The 18069-nt window shown below is 42.0% G+C and overlaps 2 protein-coding genes across 2 annotated transcripts; one reads left to right on the plus strand and one right to left on the minus strand.

Moving 5' to 3' along the window:
• The first annotated feature begins 3799 nt into the window (after positions 1-3799).
• Positions 3800-7985, plus strand: inha (inhibin subunit alpha). Its single transcript, XM_079495071.1, has 2 exons — positions 3800-4340; positions 4434-7985. The coding sequence occupies exons 1-2, from the start codon at positions 4016-4018 to the stop codon at positions 5183-5185; spliced, it is 1077 nt and encodes a 358-aa protein (XP_079351197.1). The 5' UTR covers positions 3800-4015; the 3' UTR covers positions 5186-7985.
• Positions 7300-16876, minus strand: LOC306916971 (gap junction gamma-1 protein-like). Its single transcript, XM_079495070.1, has 5 exons — positions 16552-16876; positions 12090-12364; positions 11105-11333; positions 9893-10576; positions 7300-9045 (listed from the first exon to the last, which is right to left on the minus strand). The coding sequence occupies exons 2-5, from the start codon at positions 12327-12329 to the stop codon at positions 9032-9034; spliced, it is 1167 nt and encodes a 388-aa protein (XP_079351196.1). The 5' UTR covers positions 12330-12364; positions 16552-16876; the 3' UTR covers positions 7300-9031.
• Between the last annotated feature and the right edge of the window lie 1193 nt (positions 16877-18069).

The raw sequence follows: 18069 nt of genomic DNA on the forward strand, positions 1-18069 counted from the left end.
TTTGCAGTGTCCTATGCAGCCCGGCACAGTCGCCTTGGGGCTTGTGGTTAGAGAGTCTGCCCTGAGACTGCATGTCAGGGTTCAACATCTGGCCGAGTCATACCTAAGACTATTTCTTTTTTTTGGCTTTTTGCCTTTATTGATAGTTACAAGTGAAGATAGACAGGAAATAATAATAATAATTATAAAACTTTAATTGTATAGCACCTTTCATGACATGAAATGCAGCTCAAAGTGCTTTACAGAGCAATGGAGAAAAAAAAAGAAAAGCAAGGCATAAACATTAAAAAAACAAGAGCAGTAATGCAATACAGTGAGGACATGAATAACAAAAATAATTAAAAGATCAATTAAAAGCAAGAGTGTAGAAGTGGGTCTTGAGCTGCGCTTTAAAAATGTCTACAGAGGCTGCCTGTCGAAGGTACAGTGGGAGTTTGTTCCACGCCGTCGGCCCATAGAAGCAAAACGCTGCTTCCCCATATTTTTTAGTTGCCATTTTTTTAGGCAAAGCGAGCAGGCCAGCAGTGGAAGACCTTAGGGGGCGGTTTGGGACATATTTAGGCAGGCAGTCATGTAGGTAGGAAGGTGCGAGACCATTGAGAGGAAAGAGGGAGGGGAGAGACACGCAGCAAAGGTCGTCATGAACGGGACTCGAACACGCGACACGCTGTCAGGCCAGAGCCTATATGTGGCATGCGCCTGGACCGCTAGGCGCCCAGTCTATGCAAATTTAACACAATGCCTCCCTGTTTGGCACTCAGCATCAACGTTTGTTCTGGGGGTAAGTCCCTGCGAGTGCGACATACTATTACTTAGTAGTGTCAGTGGTGGAAAAAGTAGTCAGATGTTTTACTTAAATAAAAGTATCAATACTGCAATGCAAATGTACTCTGTTACAAGTAAAAGTCTGGAATTCAAAATGCACTTGGGTAAAAGTGCGAAAGTGTTGGTATCAACTTACTTGTCTACTTAACCATTTTGGGCGGGAACCCCTTTTGGTGTTAGCATTATGTGCGCTACGAGCTTGTAGGTCTGCTATTTTTGAAAAATCGAAGAACCACTGACATAGAAACATAGCTTTTTCAGAAAACTGTCAGGATGTATTTTTAGAATCTGATCTCAGGTCAGAATGGGTTAATTAATGTACCAAACGTAAAAAGTAGGCCTACTCATAATGCAGAATGGCCCTTTTCATGTTTTCAAATGTATAAAAAGTCTTTTGAAAATAGCAAATCTACAGGCTCACAATGTGACGTATTGTGAGCCTGTAGATCGGCTATTTTCAAATGGCCAAAATGTATATAGGGCTGAAGTTAACATATGTTTTGTAATAATAATAATCCAAAACTACTTTTAAAAAGTAACTAATAACAAAAGTTTTTGAATAATTGTAGTGGAGTAAAAGTACAATATTTCGATCTTTATTTATTCAGGGAAGTCAGTTGAGAGCAAGCTCTCTTTTCCAACGACGCCCTGATTACAGTAAACATAACATACAGTTTAAACACAAATAATACATTACAAGATAATAAACAATTCAAAGTGAACAAGTACAGCTAGACCTCAAATGAATCTGAAGTCTTAAATCGTTCAACTGAAATCAAGTTTTTCAGTTTTAGACAGTTCCAGGTGCATAGTAATGGAATGGCTGTTTTGCTTCCTACTGTTTGAATCAAAGCAAGCTTTGTTTCTATAGAGGAATGCTTGTTTTGGTTTTAGTTTTGTGATGAGTTCTGAAATTTAAAAGGATAGTTTGTCGTCTATCCATATGCCCAGATAATTATAGTTTGAGACTCTTTCAATATGAGTACCCTCTAGTTGTCATGTTACAGATTATTTGAGTGGCATTAGGTTTTCTAGAAAAGACCATATATTTAGTTTTTCCAGGATTAAATAACAGCTTGAGATTGATGAGGGCCTGTTGAATTATGTGAATTATCTGATTGTAGGTTTTGAAAAGCTAGATCAACTGAGGGGGCGGGGCGACTGAATAGATGACAGATCTGAGATGTAGTGGAGTAGAAGTAAGTAAAGTACAAATACCTCAACATTTTACTTAAAATGAACTTTCCACCACTGGGTAGTGTTAAGTCCAGGAGGTGTACTTGTACATCACACTGCCTCATGCTACAGAAACAGGAGGTAGGCTTCTGACCTATTAGCCACATATGGCTCGGGCCAAGGCTATACTTACTTATACTTCTGGAGCCGTTAATTGTTAAAGGCTCCACTAGTTTAACGACTTAAGCACAGTGAAAATAGCCAATCTACAATCTCACAACAACACTATATTATTATCTGCCCTCGGCACAGTCAGCATATCAACCCTCGGATGGATAAGCAAAGCATTAATTATGATTATTATGATTTTCAGATAAATCACACACACACACACACACACACACACACACACACACACACACACAGTACTATATGAGTCACATTTGTTAGACTGTGTTGCATCCTAAGTTTTATCTCTCTCTGGAATGAAGCTTGACTTTTCCCACCAGGGTGTTTTATTCAGCGTTTCTCCTCACATTGGCAGCTTGGCTCAAAACAAACATTCACAGCAGGTTTCAAGGTTTCCTTTGACCGTTGAAATAACACAAGAACCTGCCCTTTAACGTTCAACTTTGAGAAAAAAAACGCTCCACTATGAAAATTAGATAGCACATTATGTAGACTTAGATAGTATTTTAAACAGACTTATAGCTTGTTACGTAGACAGCTCTAGAATTGCATTTGATGTAGTCATAGCACTTTATAGTACACATGTATAATATAGTATATAGTATAGTATGTATAGTTTACATAGATACTCCACTGTTACGTTCTTAGTTTACGCATGATTCATGATAACTACTTTTTTATATATGTGATGTATGCCATGCTTTTGTTATTGCTTAATGTAAGTCGCTCTGGATTAAGAGCGTCTGCTAAATGCCTAAATTGTTGTAATTGTAAATTGTAAAATGAATTGCCAGTAGGAAAGACATCTACAAAGTAAAATCCTGAGTGTTAATTTAACTCTAGTGTTTTAAATGAACACTTTAATGTGTAGGCAGAGAGGAAAGGAGATGGAATCGCCGATCTACAATCTCACAGCGTGTCGCATAGCTATCTTTACTACTTTTGTGTGACACACTAAAGTAGGGGCATTCATTTATACAAAAGGAAAAGCATGAAAAGTTGAAATTTGGTGATAGGAGGTTTCTGGGTCGAGGTGTTTGTGTTTGGGGGGGTGGGGGGACAGGCGTTGTGGGGTGTGCCATAAATAAAAGGCAGTAATAAGTATACAATAATTTCATTTGTCATGTTTGACTTGCAGACGACACTGAGTTTTGAACTCAAAAAGAAATATTTGTTGCAGAACAAAAAATGTCCAGCAAAAAGGGTTTTCTTCCTTTACCATATGTAAACAATTTAGGGAGAAAAACCTTCCTATTTCAAAAAGCAGAAGAAAAATATTTTCTACAGGGCTTAATGAACCACTCAGTCCATCTTTTAGTAATTAGTTTTACATTAGCAGTTAATTAGCATGAACAGTTCTTATTTCCACATGAACCAGACACATTCCCTTCAGTACACTGTGTGAAACTGTCACGGCCCAGTGCTCAAGGTCAGCATATGCACGCCTCCTTTCTGTCCACTGGCAACACAATAATGACCCGCTCTGTAGTCGCAGATGCTCAAACAGACAGATAACAGCACAAGTTACCCAAACATTCACGTCACAGAGTTAGGGAGGGACATCTGGAGGCCTACAGGTTAGTTCAGCAGAATAGGCAAAGATAAAAAGTATTGAGGAGTGACTTTGTGAGAGAGCGATACGTCTGTGAGAGACATTTCTATAGACTCATTTATTCTTTGAAACAGGCTTTCTCGTCACTACTTGGCCTTCGTTTCTGGCTGTAATCAAAACTATTAACTGGAGATTGAAGCATTTGGACCCACATACTTCTTTTTCTATTTTGGACTTTGGACTTTGAGACGAAGGGCAAGACATTTTCTTACAATGTTGAAGAGACCTCAGCAGCACCTGCCCTGCATTGTGCTCCTCCTAAGCTTCGTGTGGACCACTATCTCGACAGAGTCCTGCGCGGGAGGTGACGAGCCACCTCGTGACGTGGTGTTGGCCTGGTTCAAGGACCGGGTGCTGCAGGGCTTGGGCCTGCGTCGGCCCCCTGTGCCCGGCATGCAGGGACCACCTGATGGGGACGCGGCGAGGCCAGAGGCCAGGCAGCGGCACACAAGGTCATCCAGGGTGGACATGGTCAACCACCGGCGCCAACCCCACCAGCCCTCGCAAACATCTCAGATTATTGTCTTCCCTAGTGCCGGTGAGAAGCTTTGTCTTATATAATAAGGCTTTACTGCATCTCTGTATCAATTTGTAATAAAACCATATTTTGCTTTATGTTCTAATCTTTCAGACTCGCTTCCCAGCTCTGGGTACGCCGCATCCTCTTCCAACTGTTTCACATATTACTTTCAGCCGTCCCTGAACAGCCAGGAGTCCTTGGTCACCTTAGCCCATTTCTGGTTCTACGCGGGGGAAGGAGCAGCCACATCCAACTCCTCTGCCCCTCTGTTCATTCTCACCGCAGGGCAGCGGCTGCTCCAGGCAGCCGAGGCTCCATCCAGGACCACCTCGGACGGCTGGGTCACCTACCACCTGGAGCGTGACCTCCGAGCGTCCGTCTCGGAAGGACCGTTCGTGCTGCAGGTGCGCTGCGCGGCCTGCGAGTGCCACGCCAACGAGTCAGACAAGCTGCCGTTCCTCCACCTTCACGCCGGCCCCCGGCCGGGCGGCCATGACCGCTCACCGCGCCGGCACCGCGCCGGCACCATCCCCTGGTCGCCCTCCGCCATGGACTTGCTACAGCGGCCCTCGGAGGACAGGCCTCAGCACAGCGACTGCAGCCGGGAGGACGTGGAGATCAACTTCGAGGAGCTGGGCTGGGACAACTGGATCGTCCATCCCAAAGTGCTGACGTTCCAGTACTGCGTGGGGAACTGTTCGGCGTGGGACCGCGCCACCACCATGCTGGGGATCAAGCAGTGCTGCGCGCCGGTCCCCGGGACCATGAGGTCACTGAGGATCACCACCACGTCTGACGGAGGATACTCCTTCAAGTATGAGACACTGCCCAACATCATAGCAGAAGAGTGTGCCTGTATCTAAGGTTTTGTTGTGTGCATGCTGAATGATTGCTTAAAATAGATAACATTGCTTTTATATAATTTTTTACAAAATCACCATTTACAAACTGAAGCACAAGCCTTAATTTTTTGTATTACTTAGTGTTAAAGGAAAATCATGTTACAATCTAGAAAGAGCAGTAGTGGAAAGTAAGTAAGTACATACTACTTAAATACAATTTCAAGGTATATTTAACTTTACTGGAGTAGGTTGTATACATTTTTCTGTACCTTTACTACAAATATTGTACAATAGAGGGTATGCGCATGCTTAAAGTGAATGGCACATCGAGTGGCAAAGCGAGTGGCAAAGCAACATGCAAAGTGAGTTTAACATTGTTTAACGTTGTTTAATGCAATTTCAAAGGACTTTTCTGTTTGGATATATGGGCTATCAAGGCCAGAAAGTAGTTTTTTGCCACTTGGTAGGCATTCCTGCATAACTTCCGGGTTTGATGATGATGTCACGCGCATTCTCTCTATTTACTCCACTACAATTATTTGAAAACTTTAGTTAGTGTAGATTTTGATCATTTATACAACACATACATTAAGTACTTCAGCACTATGTAAACTTTGGCAATTTGAAAATAGCTGTTGTAATAGCTGTGTTTTTTAATAGATTTAACATAACTTGCGAAAATGGGACATTCTGCATAATGAGTATACTTTTGGTACTATAAGAATATTTTGATGCCAATACTTTTGCACTTTTACTTAAGTAAATGTTGATTACCAGACTTAGTTTTACTGTGTTTCTACTGTGTTTCTACATTGCAGAATTGCATTGGTACTTTACTAATTCAGTACTTTTCCCACCACTGCTGAGAACACAAATTCAAATTCAAAGTAAGGGCAAAAAACTCAAGATGGCACCAGCGGTCCATTCAACGGTTCCTCAAACCATTATAAGCTGGATCAGTGGTTCTCAAATTGTGGTCAGGCACCCCCAGTGGTCTTTGAGGGGTTCCAGAGAGTCCCCAGCTAAATAATTGATAGTTAATCTTCACCATTATTACATAAACTAGAAAAACAGTTTCATCACTATACATGCAGTATGAGTATGCTATGAGTACAGAGACAGTACTAAAGAATTCTAGACTTGACCAAGTCCAAATATTCTTAGATTAGAGTCCAATAGATAAGACATCTTACCATATGGGGGTCTGTGGCCCAACACATAGAATTGGGTATCTTTAAAAAATGAATAAGGTTGAGAATCACTAGGCTAGATGGTATATACAGTAGGCCTTCTTATCATAGGTGTAGCAGCCAGGTTTCTCCGACATGGGAATGGTAGGATTGAATGCCACAAGAGCTACCATCTGTCTAATCACAAAAAATATAAAACCATCCACTGTCATTGAAAATGGCTTGTATGTCTTACTTGCGCTACACCTTTAGGGGGCAGTGTTTGCTACATTTCCAAGACAGCATAGTCTAGTAGTGACTGATCTGCTGATACGGCGAGATTGTTAAAAGCCTGGGTAGAGGCTGCGAGATGGTAAGTTTTTCCACAGCCAACACACATTGTAACACATAGGTTAATAATTTAGCATTAAATAGTTAAAATGTATCCTCAAAAGGACAGTAAGCAACTTGAGTTAGTGGTTACAAAGCCCTTATTTTATTGGGTTAACTGGTGGTAACCGAAAAAAACTATTTTAATTGATCCCTTTTGAAAGTACCAGTTTGACAAAATATCCATTGTCAAGTCCCTTCACTTGAAAAAAACACCCCAAACAAATCAATTTCATTGAAAATTTTATTTTTTTCTGTTAACAAAATAATCTCTAGTTACAAAAACAGCTACAAAATTAGCATTAGAGGAAAAACAAAAATATCACAAAGCAGTATGTACCAATAGTTTAACTGGAATGTTGTAGAACTGAAGGTGATTACAGGAAGGCCTACATCTCATCGTAACAATGCCTTAATTTATACTCCGTCGTATGATTTCTCCATCCGCTTCTCATTTGACCTTGCATTGCAGACATGTACAAATTAAATCAGTTGTGCACATTTCCTTCTTTTTAAAGTTCTTTTTTTTTTTTACAAGCATTCACCATGAAGAGCAAAAAAGTGGCGATTTAAAAAAAATATTACATTTGGTTTGCTCAGACCCTCATCAGGTATGTATCGTATATACCCGATGAAGGTCCAAGCGACGGAAACATCTTAAAACTTTTTGGCTGCAAGTGCAGGATTTTTTTTGCTCTTCATGTTGACTACCTACTCCGCAGTATGCACGTCGACGACTTTCAGTACAACAGCATGTGAACTTGTACATTAGCCATCTTCAGACAGAGGCAGACACCATCATATGACAAAGTATAAATCTATTTTCTCTGCAATAAAACAAAAACATAACAGGTCCAACAGGGGGCGCTCGTATATTAAACATGTTTGTGGCATTTCTGATCCTCTGCTCCAACTTCATCTTACAAAATGTATTCTTTCAACAAAACAAAACTGTGACAAGACACATCCTAACTGACGGAAACATGGAAAAAGGATTACAGTCCATTCTTAAGTTTGCTGACCAGTACAAACTTTAATGCAAGGTTTAGAATGACATGGGGAATGATTCTTTTTTGCAGGTAAGTTAAAGTACACGTACCAAGTTAACCAAACTAAAGTGCTGATTTCTTCCCCTGCAGTCCATTGAAATAAATGACAAGGATATTGTCTACACTTTAAATGTTACCCTTTGTGTCAGACACCAAGCTATTGATTTACAGAAATAGTCATGAAATGTGGCAAAACCAAATGAAAAGTAATGTTCTATGGAAAAAGAAAAAAAAAACATTGGTAGACATTACAGATTTCAAGCATTTCCCAGGTAAACGTTTTGGCCAATTTGAACAAACTTGGATCTCAGTGGAACATGGAAAACAAGTCGCGAACAAATCATAAAGTAAAAAATAAAATCATTGTCAATAAACATGGTCCTTCCTGCATACTTTACTCGGTCCATGTCCGTGCACGCACCATCATAACCCTAGGCAGCATTCTTTTTCGTCCCATTTATGGCCAGCAACGTGCCTTAACAGTGCTCAATGAACGCTTCCACAACTACAAACAATGCAACCCCTTTCATTAGGAAGACTGTTAACCCATTCTGGGCGGGAAGTCCGGGAACCCCTTTTGGTGTTAGCATTATGTTATGCTTTAGCTATTGAAAAATAGCAGATCTACAAGCTTGTAGGTCTGCTATTTTTGAAAAATCGAGAAGAACGACCGACATAGAAACAGCTTTTTCAGAAAACTGTCAGGATGTAGAAGACATTTTTTAGAATCTGATCTCAGGTCAGAATGGGTTAAGAACAAAGAAAGAACAATTAGATCGCAACAGTTGGAACAGTGAAGATAAGGTTTCCAATGAACACAGGGATTACTGCATGAGAACATTGGCCAAAAAAAAAAAAGTATGAAAGAATGGGATGGAAATCAAAAGAGGGTGTAAACCAGAACGCAGCTACGGGCACTGTCAAGGTGTGGTCGTGGACCGGCAAGCTGAAACTCGAGACCCAAAGTATTTGGCAGAAGTTCAAGTTTAGAGTTGTGGCGTTGTGTACAAACGCAGCTCAGATTTGAGTCTTTTTCTTCTTCTTCTTCTATTAGATTGGCCCTTTAATACTGACATGGCATATTTCTTTCATTCACAAACAAAAAGAGGACACACACACACACACACACACACACACACACACACACACACTTCAGTCGCTCTCAGTGGTCTGACTGCATTCCCATATGTGCTTCCCCCATATGTCCAGGGCCAGTAGAAATGACAAGACAAGACCGTCTGGAGAGGCAGGAGGCACGCTCAGGCATGTACTCCTAGGAAAGAAGAGGGAATCATTAGAAAACTGAAATGCCAAACTCAAATCCGTGACCTCTACACGGTCTCCTGTACATCACAACACACTGTTTTACACAGAACTCATGGTCTATTCTTTTAATTTTTGAGTGGTGCAACCACTCCAAGGAACAGCAATGTCCGTGTTCACCTATGTGTTCACCCATGTGTTCACCCACCCACATATGTGACTATGAGCACGAGTACCAATGACTACCAAAAGTGGCGCTGTTGTGCCAGAAACAGAGAGAGAGAGATAGTGCATTTTATGTATATAATATAGTATAGTATAGTATGTATAGTATACATAGATACTCCACTGTTACGTTCTTAGTTTACGCATGATTCATGATAACTACTTTTTATATATGTGATGTATGCCATGTTTTTGTTATTGCTCAATGTAAGTCGCTCTGGATTAAGAGCCTAAATTGTAAATTGCTGCACTGCTGCCTGCTAATGAGAGAGAGAGAGGGGAGGGGGGGGTAGTTGCACCACTCAGTTCACATGGGTGTGATTTTTAATAACCATTCAATGCTCTTAATGTTTTGTACTGGAGCTCCGATTACGATAATTAAACAGTGACGATATCCTATACAAATTAACTTGCCAGGGCTCAGTTAAAGACAGATAAAGAAAGATGATTTACACGAGTGTGTTGAATGTTGATAAATATACTAGCTTTTTTTTATTATTATACTTTTGTTGTATATAATCCAATTACTGCACACACACCCCCTGTTCTCAAAATAAAATGGAAAATCACCTTTCACTAACAAAAGGCTCATATAGTCTTCAACATGCATAATGAGTTAATATTATGTGTACCTTTGTCGCTGGATTCTCCTAGTTTTTCATGAGCGAAGTTGAGCCGGTTTTGATCAGCGGCGGCGGCCTGTGCTGCGGCGTTGGCCTCAGGGCTGCTGCTGCGTGACGGGCTCCGCTCCTCTATCTGGTAGGCCAGGTCCAGGTGCTGCTGGGCCATCTTCATGTGTCGCATCCTCTCCAGCTCCCTGGGCGGTGGGCTCGCCCTCCCGGAGTCCCCCAGAGACCCTCCTCCCTCTCGCAGTTTGCCGTGATCCTTCTTGACGATGGCGTGGTACCCTGGAGGGGCGGCAGCGAGCAGGCCCGGGCGCCGTGCGGACGGGGCGGGAGGTCGCGGTGGGTGCAGCGACCTGAGAGTGGCGGCACGGCGGCGGAAGGTGTCACGAAGGCCCCCCACTCCCAGGTGGACCATCTCCAGGCAGGTCATGAGCAGGCAGAGGAAGGACACCACATACATGATCAGCAGGAAGATGGTCTTCTCTGTGGGCCGCGAGATGAAACAGTCCACGGTGTGGGGGCAGGGGTCCCGCGTGCAGATGTACGAGGGCATCACCTCGAAGCCATAGAGGGTGTACTGGCCGAAGAGGAAGGCCACCTCGAAGGAGGCGCGCGAGATCAGTTGGAACACGTAGACCTTCATCAGGCCGTCACGCTGGATACGACGCCGGCCGTCATGCTTCATCGCACCTTGAAGGACAGACACGTGATCAGAAAACATCTGACCTGGATAATACCATGCAGTGGTTTCATTTCACCTTTATGCTTACATGCAACCTGTGTGTGCATACGTTTGTAAATACCTCGTCAATGTACAAAACTGTACATTACCATATGACAAATAGCAAATAGACAATCTACAACACTGTTACCCAAACAGTGGGTCGGGACCCATTTGTGGGTAATTTATGGAAGAAATTCCATAAATTAGAAAAATATTGAAGTAGTGAAAACAGCCGATCTACAAGCTCACAACGTGGCGCGAAGCGACATGTTGTGAGCTTGTAGATCCGCCGTTTACACTAGTTTGCGTCCCGGACGAATATCCAATTTCTGTTTTGGGTCACAGGCTGAAAAGTTTTGAAACCACTGATCTAAAACATTACAACGCATGGTTGCGACTTTCAATTTTTTTTGAAAATTTGCTCGAAATGGACGACGGGTTAAACCAGCACAATCTGTACTAGACTTCTACGGGAGTTGAGAAAGTCATCTTACCTGGTGCAGGTGGCGCCTTCTCCTTCTCGAGCTCGATCTCCTCGGCCATCATGGGATCGTCCTCGGCGTCGTCTGCCTCCTCGTAGTCGCGGTCCGGCCTGCTGTTCACGATGGGGATTCTCTTGCGCCCGCTGCGGTGGAGCGGCCTGTAGTCCAGGTCCCCCATGCGGGCAATTTTGTGCATGGCAAACCCCAGATACATGATCGTTGGTGTGGTAATCATGATGACCTGGAGAAGACACAATTCATAAATACATTTTAATTATATAATAAAGAGTGAATCTTTATTTCTGTGTTTTATAACCACTTATGCCCCGTTTTATTTTTACCCGTAACACGACAAAAATAGGGATGCCAAGGTTGACCAAAGCATACTATTTTTAGATTCACTCGTCAATGAATGAAACCTGCATAATAAGCACAATTTATAAGAATATATTTGATCTCAAGCCAAAATAAACGATTTGGTCACTTATCCCAAGCCATGACTAATTAACTAACCATCTAGTGCTGAAAGCCATTTAAGGCAAGCCATTAAAACTGTGAAAGCATCTGTGTCACTTTAGATTTGTGTGGCACGCTGCAAGCTTTTACATCTGATATTTTTTAACATATTTGAAAAATCTTGAAAGTATGAGAACTACCGATTTAGAAGTCTTAATGGGAAAAAAGGTGCTATGAATGTGTTTGGGCCAACGTACTGTGTTTGGGCCAACGTACTAACAGTCCTACAGTCATGAGTCCGACACCCTAGCCAAAACCCAACCTTACAGGAAGCCACAGGTTAATTTTAACCTGCCGCGCATGTCAGGAGCCACTGGTGAGTTTTAACCCGCAGCACATGTCGGGAGCGACAGTGTTGTCAAACTAATGCCTGTCGGACTGTTAGTATGTCTAACAAACGTATGCACCACATATTCCCATAGCAACCATTCAAAGTCCTACAGAAACCAGCATGCCGTTTTATGCATACAAACCAGCTCACCTGAAACGCCCAGTATCTGACGTGGGACAGCGGGGCGAAGGCATCATAGCACACATTTTCACATCCCGGTTGTTGCGTGTTGCAAGTGAACTTGCTCTGTTCATCATGGTAGATCGTCTCGCCTCCAACCGCGGTCAGCACGATGCGAAATATTAGTAGCATGGTGAGCCACACCTTGCCCACAAAGGTGGAGTGGTTGGAGATCTCATCCAATAACCGGGTAATGAAGCTCCAACTCATGTTGATGCCGAACAGCTGGAAGTTCTAGACCAGATCTGGGAGGAGAGACAAGCACAAAGAGACATACACTGGTGGTGAGATCAAAGATCAGTGAGCACAGATTTTTACTGTTCCAACAACCAGTCAAATCAATAGCGAACTGTCAGATAAACTCTTGGTCGTATATGGCTGAACTAACTCGCATGAATAAATACAAATGAAGATCCACCTCGTAATAAGAGGTTGGATCCATGCTAAAACACCTGTTGCCTGATAGACTGGATGTCCAGTTTTACAGACAAAGGCCTGTACTAGTCAGAAACAAATTAAAAAATAAAGTTGGGACAGCGGTGATAATGACAAGTTGTGCTGAATTCTTGTTGTGCATGCTTAACATGGGCCTTTGGGACACAATTCATATAACAAAAAATCCCTGCAATGTCAGTGGTTGAAACTAGTAAAGACTAGTAAAGACTAGTAAAATCAGCAGTATATATATATATATATTTAAAAAAAAAGGAGATCAAGAGCACTGGTGAAGTCAATATTCTAACCATTTCTCATCAATCCAGACCTCAGCAGCTAGAGCCAACATCAAAGTTTAGCTGGCAAGTTGAAACTATATATGTGGGGTAAATGGGTTGGGTGGATGGGGTAAACTGGTGTAGTTAAGTTAATGGGGGCAATTCACATTTTCCCCTTCTTTGTTGTTGAGGGGGTAGCGGCACTCAAGTCTATAGTGCGTGATGACTGCTATCCAATCAACTGTAACCATTATGCCAAGAAGAAAAGAGCAATCAATCTAGTAACTTCAGATCTGAAGTGTGTAAAAAATCAAAACAGTTCAAGATAAAAAGGATAAGGAATCAACGGGTGTGTGAACGCTTAGTATCAGAACAAAGAGGTAGGAGCGCACACCAATAGTGAGGAGGTGCTGACCTGGGGAGACAAAACTTTTAAAGGAAGGAGAGAAATACTTTTTGAACCCTTTAGTAGCAACATAACTGGTACATTAACGGACTCAAAAATCTATTCATGACACTTTCGTGCCAACATAACCACATGTAAAACTCAGTAGACGTTTTGACGTTTGAGAGCATACAGTGAGCTGCACGCCGGTCCTTGGGACTACTTCTAAGTGTCTACATTACATAAAAGGTACATCCGATTTCCGTTTTGCCATACAATTAACTACACAGTTTGTTTAGGAGACTTAAGTGCGGTCACAGATCAAAGTGAGCGTAGAGACAATGATTAAGAGATAAAAGTTGTGCTGTTGACATCAAATCTGTTCATGCATACAGAATCGGGCAATATCCCAAATGGGATAACCGGTTAGGTTATTAATAAATATGTTAATCATGTACGCATTTTATGAATGGTCCAAATATTACCAATGGTCCCAAAAGTACTTATGGACCACAAATCTGTAAAAGCTAATGCCAGCACAATGTCAGATTCAATTCTCGTTTTTTTTCATGATCTCAGTTAAGTGGATTGTTGCAAAATGGCATACACTGACTATTTAAAAAGGCAAACTCCAACTCGCACTATTTGCGAATATTACGTACACCGAAAACAATGTTAATATACAAAGCCATCCGAGTCCCTGATTGTCCCTTTACATGGCATGCAATTCCACATGCCCCAGTTCAAGCTGTGTTTGGTTTCTTCCCGAAAACAATCTGTGATCTGATAGTCAAGAGTCTCCATTTCAAGCTGTTATTTTTTTTAGGGCAAAGCCTGGTTGCACAAAATATCATGGGAAGAAAAGGCAACAAAAAAAGAATGCCATTGACCCATTGTCATAGTGAAAGGCATTATCAACTCATTGTTTAAAAAGAGGACTCAGGTGTGCTCCGATCCTCAAGTGCCACAAATAGATGGATCATATAATATCTAGGTTACATAATCGCAGTTATCAAATCACACAAATAGATAATGAGGAGACTTATCGTTGGGTTTAAGTAGGGATGTCCCTCAATTTCTATGTTAGCCGATACCAGTGTCATGAACACATGTTGTGATTATAGCTATCTAGCGATATATATATATATATATATATATATATATCGTGTTGTGTTTATAGCAGACTCCTCACTCAAATGTGCACTTGCAGTTTGGGCAACTCCAAAGCAAACTCCACATGTCCCAACATTTTATTTACCTGGCATAAGTGTCAACCCCTTACCCCTCTGCCGGATCGGAGGTTAGACTGGCATATTCACCGATACCGATATGACCCGATATGACAAATAAGGGCCGATCCGATACAGTATTGGGACATCTCTAGTTTAAAGGGACATTTCACCCCTGGAAGAAACTGCAGTCACTCAATGGTAATAGTATTTGTAGTAGATAACAGTAGCACAATTTGAAATTTGCACCGTGTAGCCAGAAAAATTATGAAGTATGTGTGTTTGACTGGATTGCTGAATTCGTACAATACCCATAAAGCTTTAGTGCACTTCCACAAGGAAGTGAGACCACATTTTCATGACAGGTTTTTGGTCAAGAAAATGGCGTCATGGGTCAGGACTACAAAAAATTATATAAAAAAACACACAAAGTGTTTGTGTCCTAAACATAATTAAAATTGGTTTTAATTATGGTTGGTTGCAAAAGGGGTAAGTGGCCCTTTAAGGCTTCACTTCACTTCCTACACATGACTCTGTGCTCTGACCAAAGCATCCCACTTAAAATGCAAACTGAAATGCAACAGTACACATTTCAGGCAAGGACGAGCATTAAACCTGACTTCTAACATGCTAGATTTAGATATAGGCCTACAGACTACTTAGCAGCTCAGCGCTTAACGAACACCTTTAACCTCTGAACTTGCCAATAGTCTTACAAACTTTAGCAGCGTACCAAGTCAAATTCACACCCCACTGGCAGATACCCACTGTAAGAGGTTTCTTGTGGCCACATATTTGCCTACGTTTAGCTCTGGTCAATAGCCATAATGACAAGGAAAGGATAGGTCCCACATAACTTCTTAGCCAATTGAGGATACTTGTGAACCACTGATGAATTCCTTCATGTGTGCTGTGGTCTGACTTCAGTGTGTGCTGTGATTCAGATCAGCTGTCCTCTCTCCTGCAACATTGCAGTCTGGGGGAATGATGCACAAAAGACTAGTAGTGTCTCAAGTAGCTGTCCTCAAACCAACTGACAAAAGCCACGCACTGTTAAACTTTCTTTCAACATGGGCCAACCAACAGACAATGGCATTAATTAGACAATGCAAACTTGTCTCACAAACAAAGAGGGAGACTCCGGGAGAGAGGGCGCACACAATGCGCATCCTGCTGACCTGACCAAAGACACCTTTTTAAACAGTAGCCTGTGTGTGTTCAGTTTGCAGCATCTGGGTGCAAGCAAACACTCTCTCCACTTTGGAAACCTAACAAAAGTTTGCGTTAACGAGCTATTTGGCTTCTTAACGACTGGCCAGGCTGTGTGTGGAGGAGACTGGGGGGGGTTGAGGACAGAGCAAAGGAGAGTTAACATTCCACTCTTAACCAAAAGCAGAGAGCCGGATTTTTAGGGTTCAGGGAGCACTGTCAGGGCACATGATCATCTAGCCATGGTTCACATGACATGTTTCAGGGGATAATGATCATCATGCATGTAGTCCTCGTGCACCCCCAAAAAAACATATAAACCACTAATGTCCACTGAAACCATGCTTAAATTTGTTCTGCATGATGGGACCTTCTGGCAAACCCGTTATTAAAGTTCCAAACGCACGTGACGTTGCAGAGAGTAAACAGTCTGTCTGTACAATTAACGAAATTAGCAGATCTACAAGCTCACAGCGCATCTCCACCGCGTTGCAAACTTGTAGTTTATCATATTTTGTTTATCGAGGAGCAACAACAGTCGTTTAAGCCGTTAAAGTATAATCATGTCGATTGAACTGGGGGGGGGGGGGGGGGGTCGGGGTGATGAAATTCCTTGACAGAACGTCGACAAACAAATACATTTTCGGGGTTGAAAGTTGAAACACAAAACAAGCGTACAAAACACAAGGTTCTTTAAGTGATTAACTTGACAGAAACTATTATATCACTTCAATAATGTGACAGGTAGGCTACACACGTTGCAGCTCGAGCGCAGCGGACTAGTGTCTACTTGTTAAGCAATGTAGTCGTTCAGTTAGTCTGAGTTTCACAGAGTAAACTTAAAAGTGTAAAGGAGTAAAAGCTCAATGTCTTCCCAAACAACCAACAAAACTCACCTAGTCGTGTAAATGTCCGAAGGTGCCGCGCAGTGTTCAGGACACCAGGTTTGATTTAATAAGCACACTTGATGATGATGCTCACGTGCGCCTCATCACCAGCTCAACTGAACTCCCGTTTGATTCTCTCAAGAAGACTCGAACCCATCCGTCCGGACCGGTGGTCTGCTGTGTCAACCGAAGAAGAAGACCCTTGTCGTTGTTGTGCGTGTCGGGGTCCCAAACAACAAACAAAACAAGAGGCCGGCGGGTTCGGAATCGGATCCTGAATGACTTAGTTCTGAGTCCTGACTGAGTAGTAGTGATTCTTCTTGCTCAGTGAGTCCTCTCCGTCCACAGTCACACCCCCTCTTTTCAAGGAGGGAGGAGGCTGGGAGGGGAGGGGAGGGAGGAGGAGGCCCCTGCCTGGCTGAAACCTGAGATCCACATGTTTGGCTACTGTTTTGTTGTCCCCTTGTAAGTCAATTAACAAGGCCCCCTATAATGTGACCTGAATGTGACACAGGCTTTGCAAGAAGAAGTACTCACAACTCACATTTGTTTCCTTAGATAAAAGTAGTACCACAATGTAGAAAAACAAAAGTGTTGGCATCAGGGGGTCATCAATATGTCCGTACAAAGACTTCTTGGCAAATACTTGGTCTTGTCCATGGCAAATTGTAGATTATTTTTTACACAACATTAAAATGTTCTTATTTTGATCATAAGTCCCAGTTACTGAATGTCAACCAAAATGGACCCTCTCAGAGTTACAGACCTGTTATACTCAAGGATAACTCTTTTGCATTTCTGGTAATTACGTTCTGCTCATTTTATTAAAGTCTGTAGCCAAAAAAATATTGTGACAAAAATGTGTGCGATGTGGCATCAAAATCTATCATCTAATCACAGTCTACTTGCAGGTAGAAACAAGTTTTCAAAATCTTTTCAAAATAGCAGATCTACATGCTCACAATGCAGCATGATGCAACAGAGTTCTGAGCTTGCATGATGCATGTCTTGTAATGACCAAAATCTGTGTAAGTAGGCTAAAGGTGTCAAATTTGTGTAATGGAGCAGAAAGTAGAATATTTGCCTCTGATTTGTAGAAGTAAAGGCTTTACAGACTGGTTGAGACAGGTAGCCTATGTGGTACAGTGCTAAGATGTTTTCAATAAGAAATATGTTGTGCAGGACATAGGCCTATAGCCTGCAACTCTTCATGTGACCACCGCGCTCTGACTTAAGGTGCGTTACCCGTTCAAATCATATCACATAAATAACGGTAATGGGTCGCACACACCAAGACTGTATTTCAGTAATTTATTATTTTGATGAATTGAACAAGGTGGACCCTCTTGTAAACAAGTGTAATGCTTAATTGGGTTGTCCACTCACAGTTAACAGTCCACTCACAGTTAACAGTCTTTGTATTGAGTTTGTGCTTGAAATGTACTGTAATTCTGCAAACTGTTAATAAATATTTCAATCAATCAATCAATCAATTCTTGCATTTTGGACAGGAGACAAACGTTTCGG

The sequence above is a fragment of the Electrona antarctica genome (assembly GCF_951216825.1).
Source record: "Electrona antarctica genome assembly, chromosome: 24".
NCBI lineage: Eukaryota > Metazoa > Chordata > Actinopteri > Myctophiformes > Myctophidae > Electrona > Electrona antarctica.

Coding starts and splice junctions, on each gene's coding strand:
- inha (XM_079495071.1), top strand. CDS start 4,016: ATGTTGAAGAGACCTCAGCAGCACCTGCCCTGCATTGTGCTCCTCCTA. Junction 4,341..4,433: donor TATTGTCTTCCCTAGTGCCG/GTGAGAAGCTTT, acceptor CTAATCTTTCAG/ACTCGCTTCCCAGCTCTGGG.
- LOC306916971 (XM_079495070.1), bottom strand. CDS start 12,329: ATGAGTTGGAGCTTCATTACCCGGTTATTGGATGAGATCTCCAACCAC. Junction 11,334..12,089: donor TCAGATACTGGGCGTTTCAG/GTGAGCTGGTTT, acceptor TGTCTTCTCCAG/GTCATCATGATTACCACACC. Junction 10,577..11,104: donor GAAGGCGCCACCTGCACCAG/GTAAGATGACTT, acceptor CTGTCCTTCAAG/GTGCGATGAAGCATGACGGC.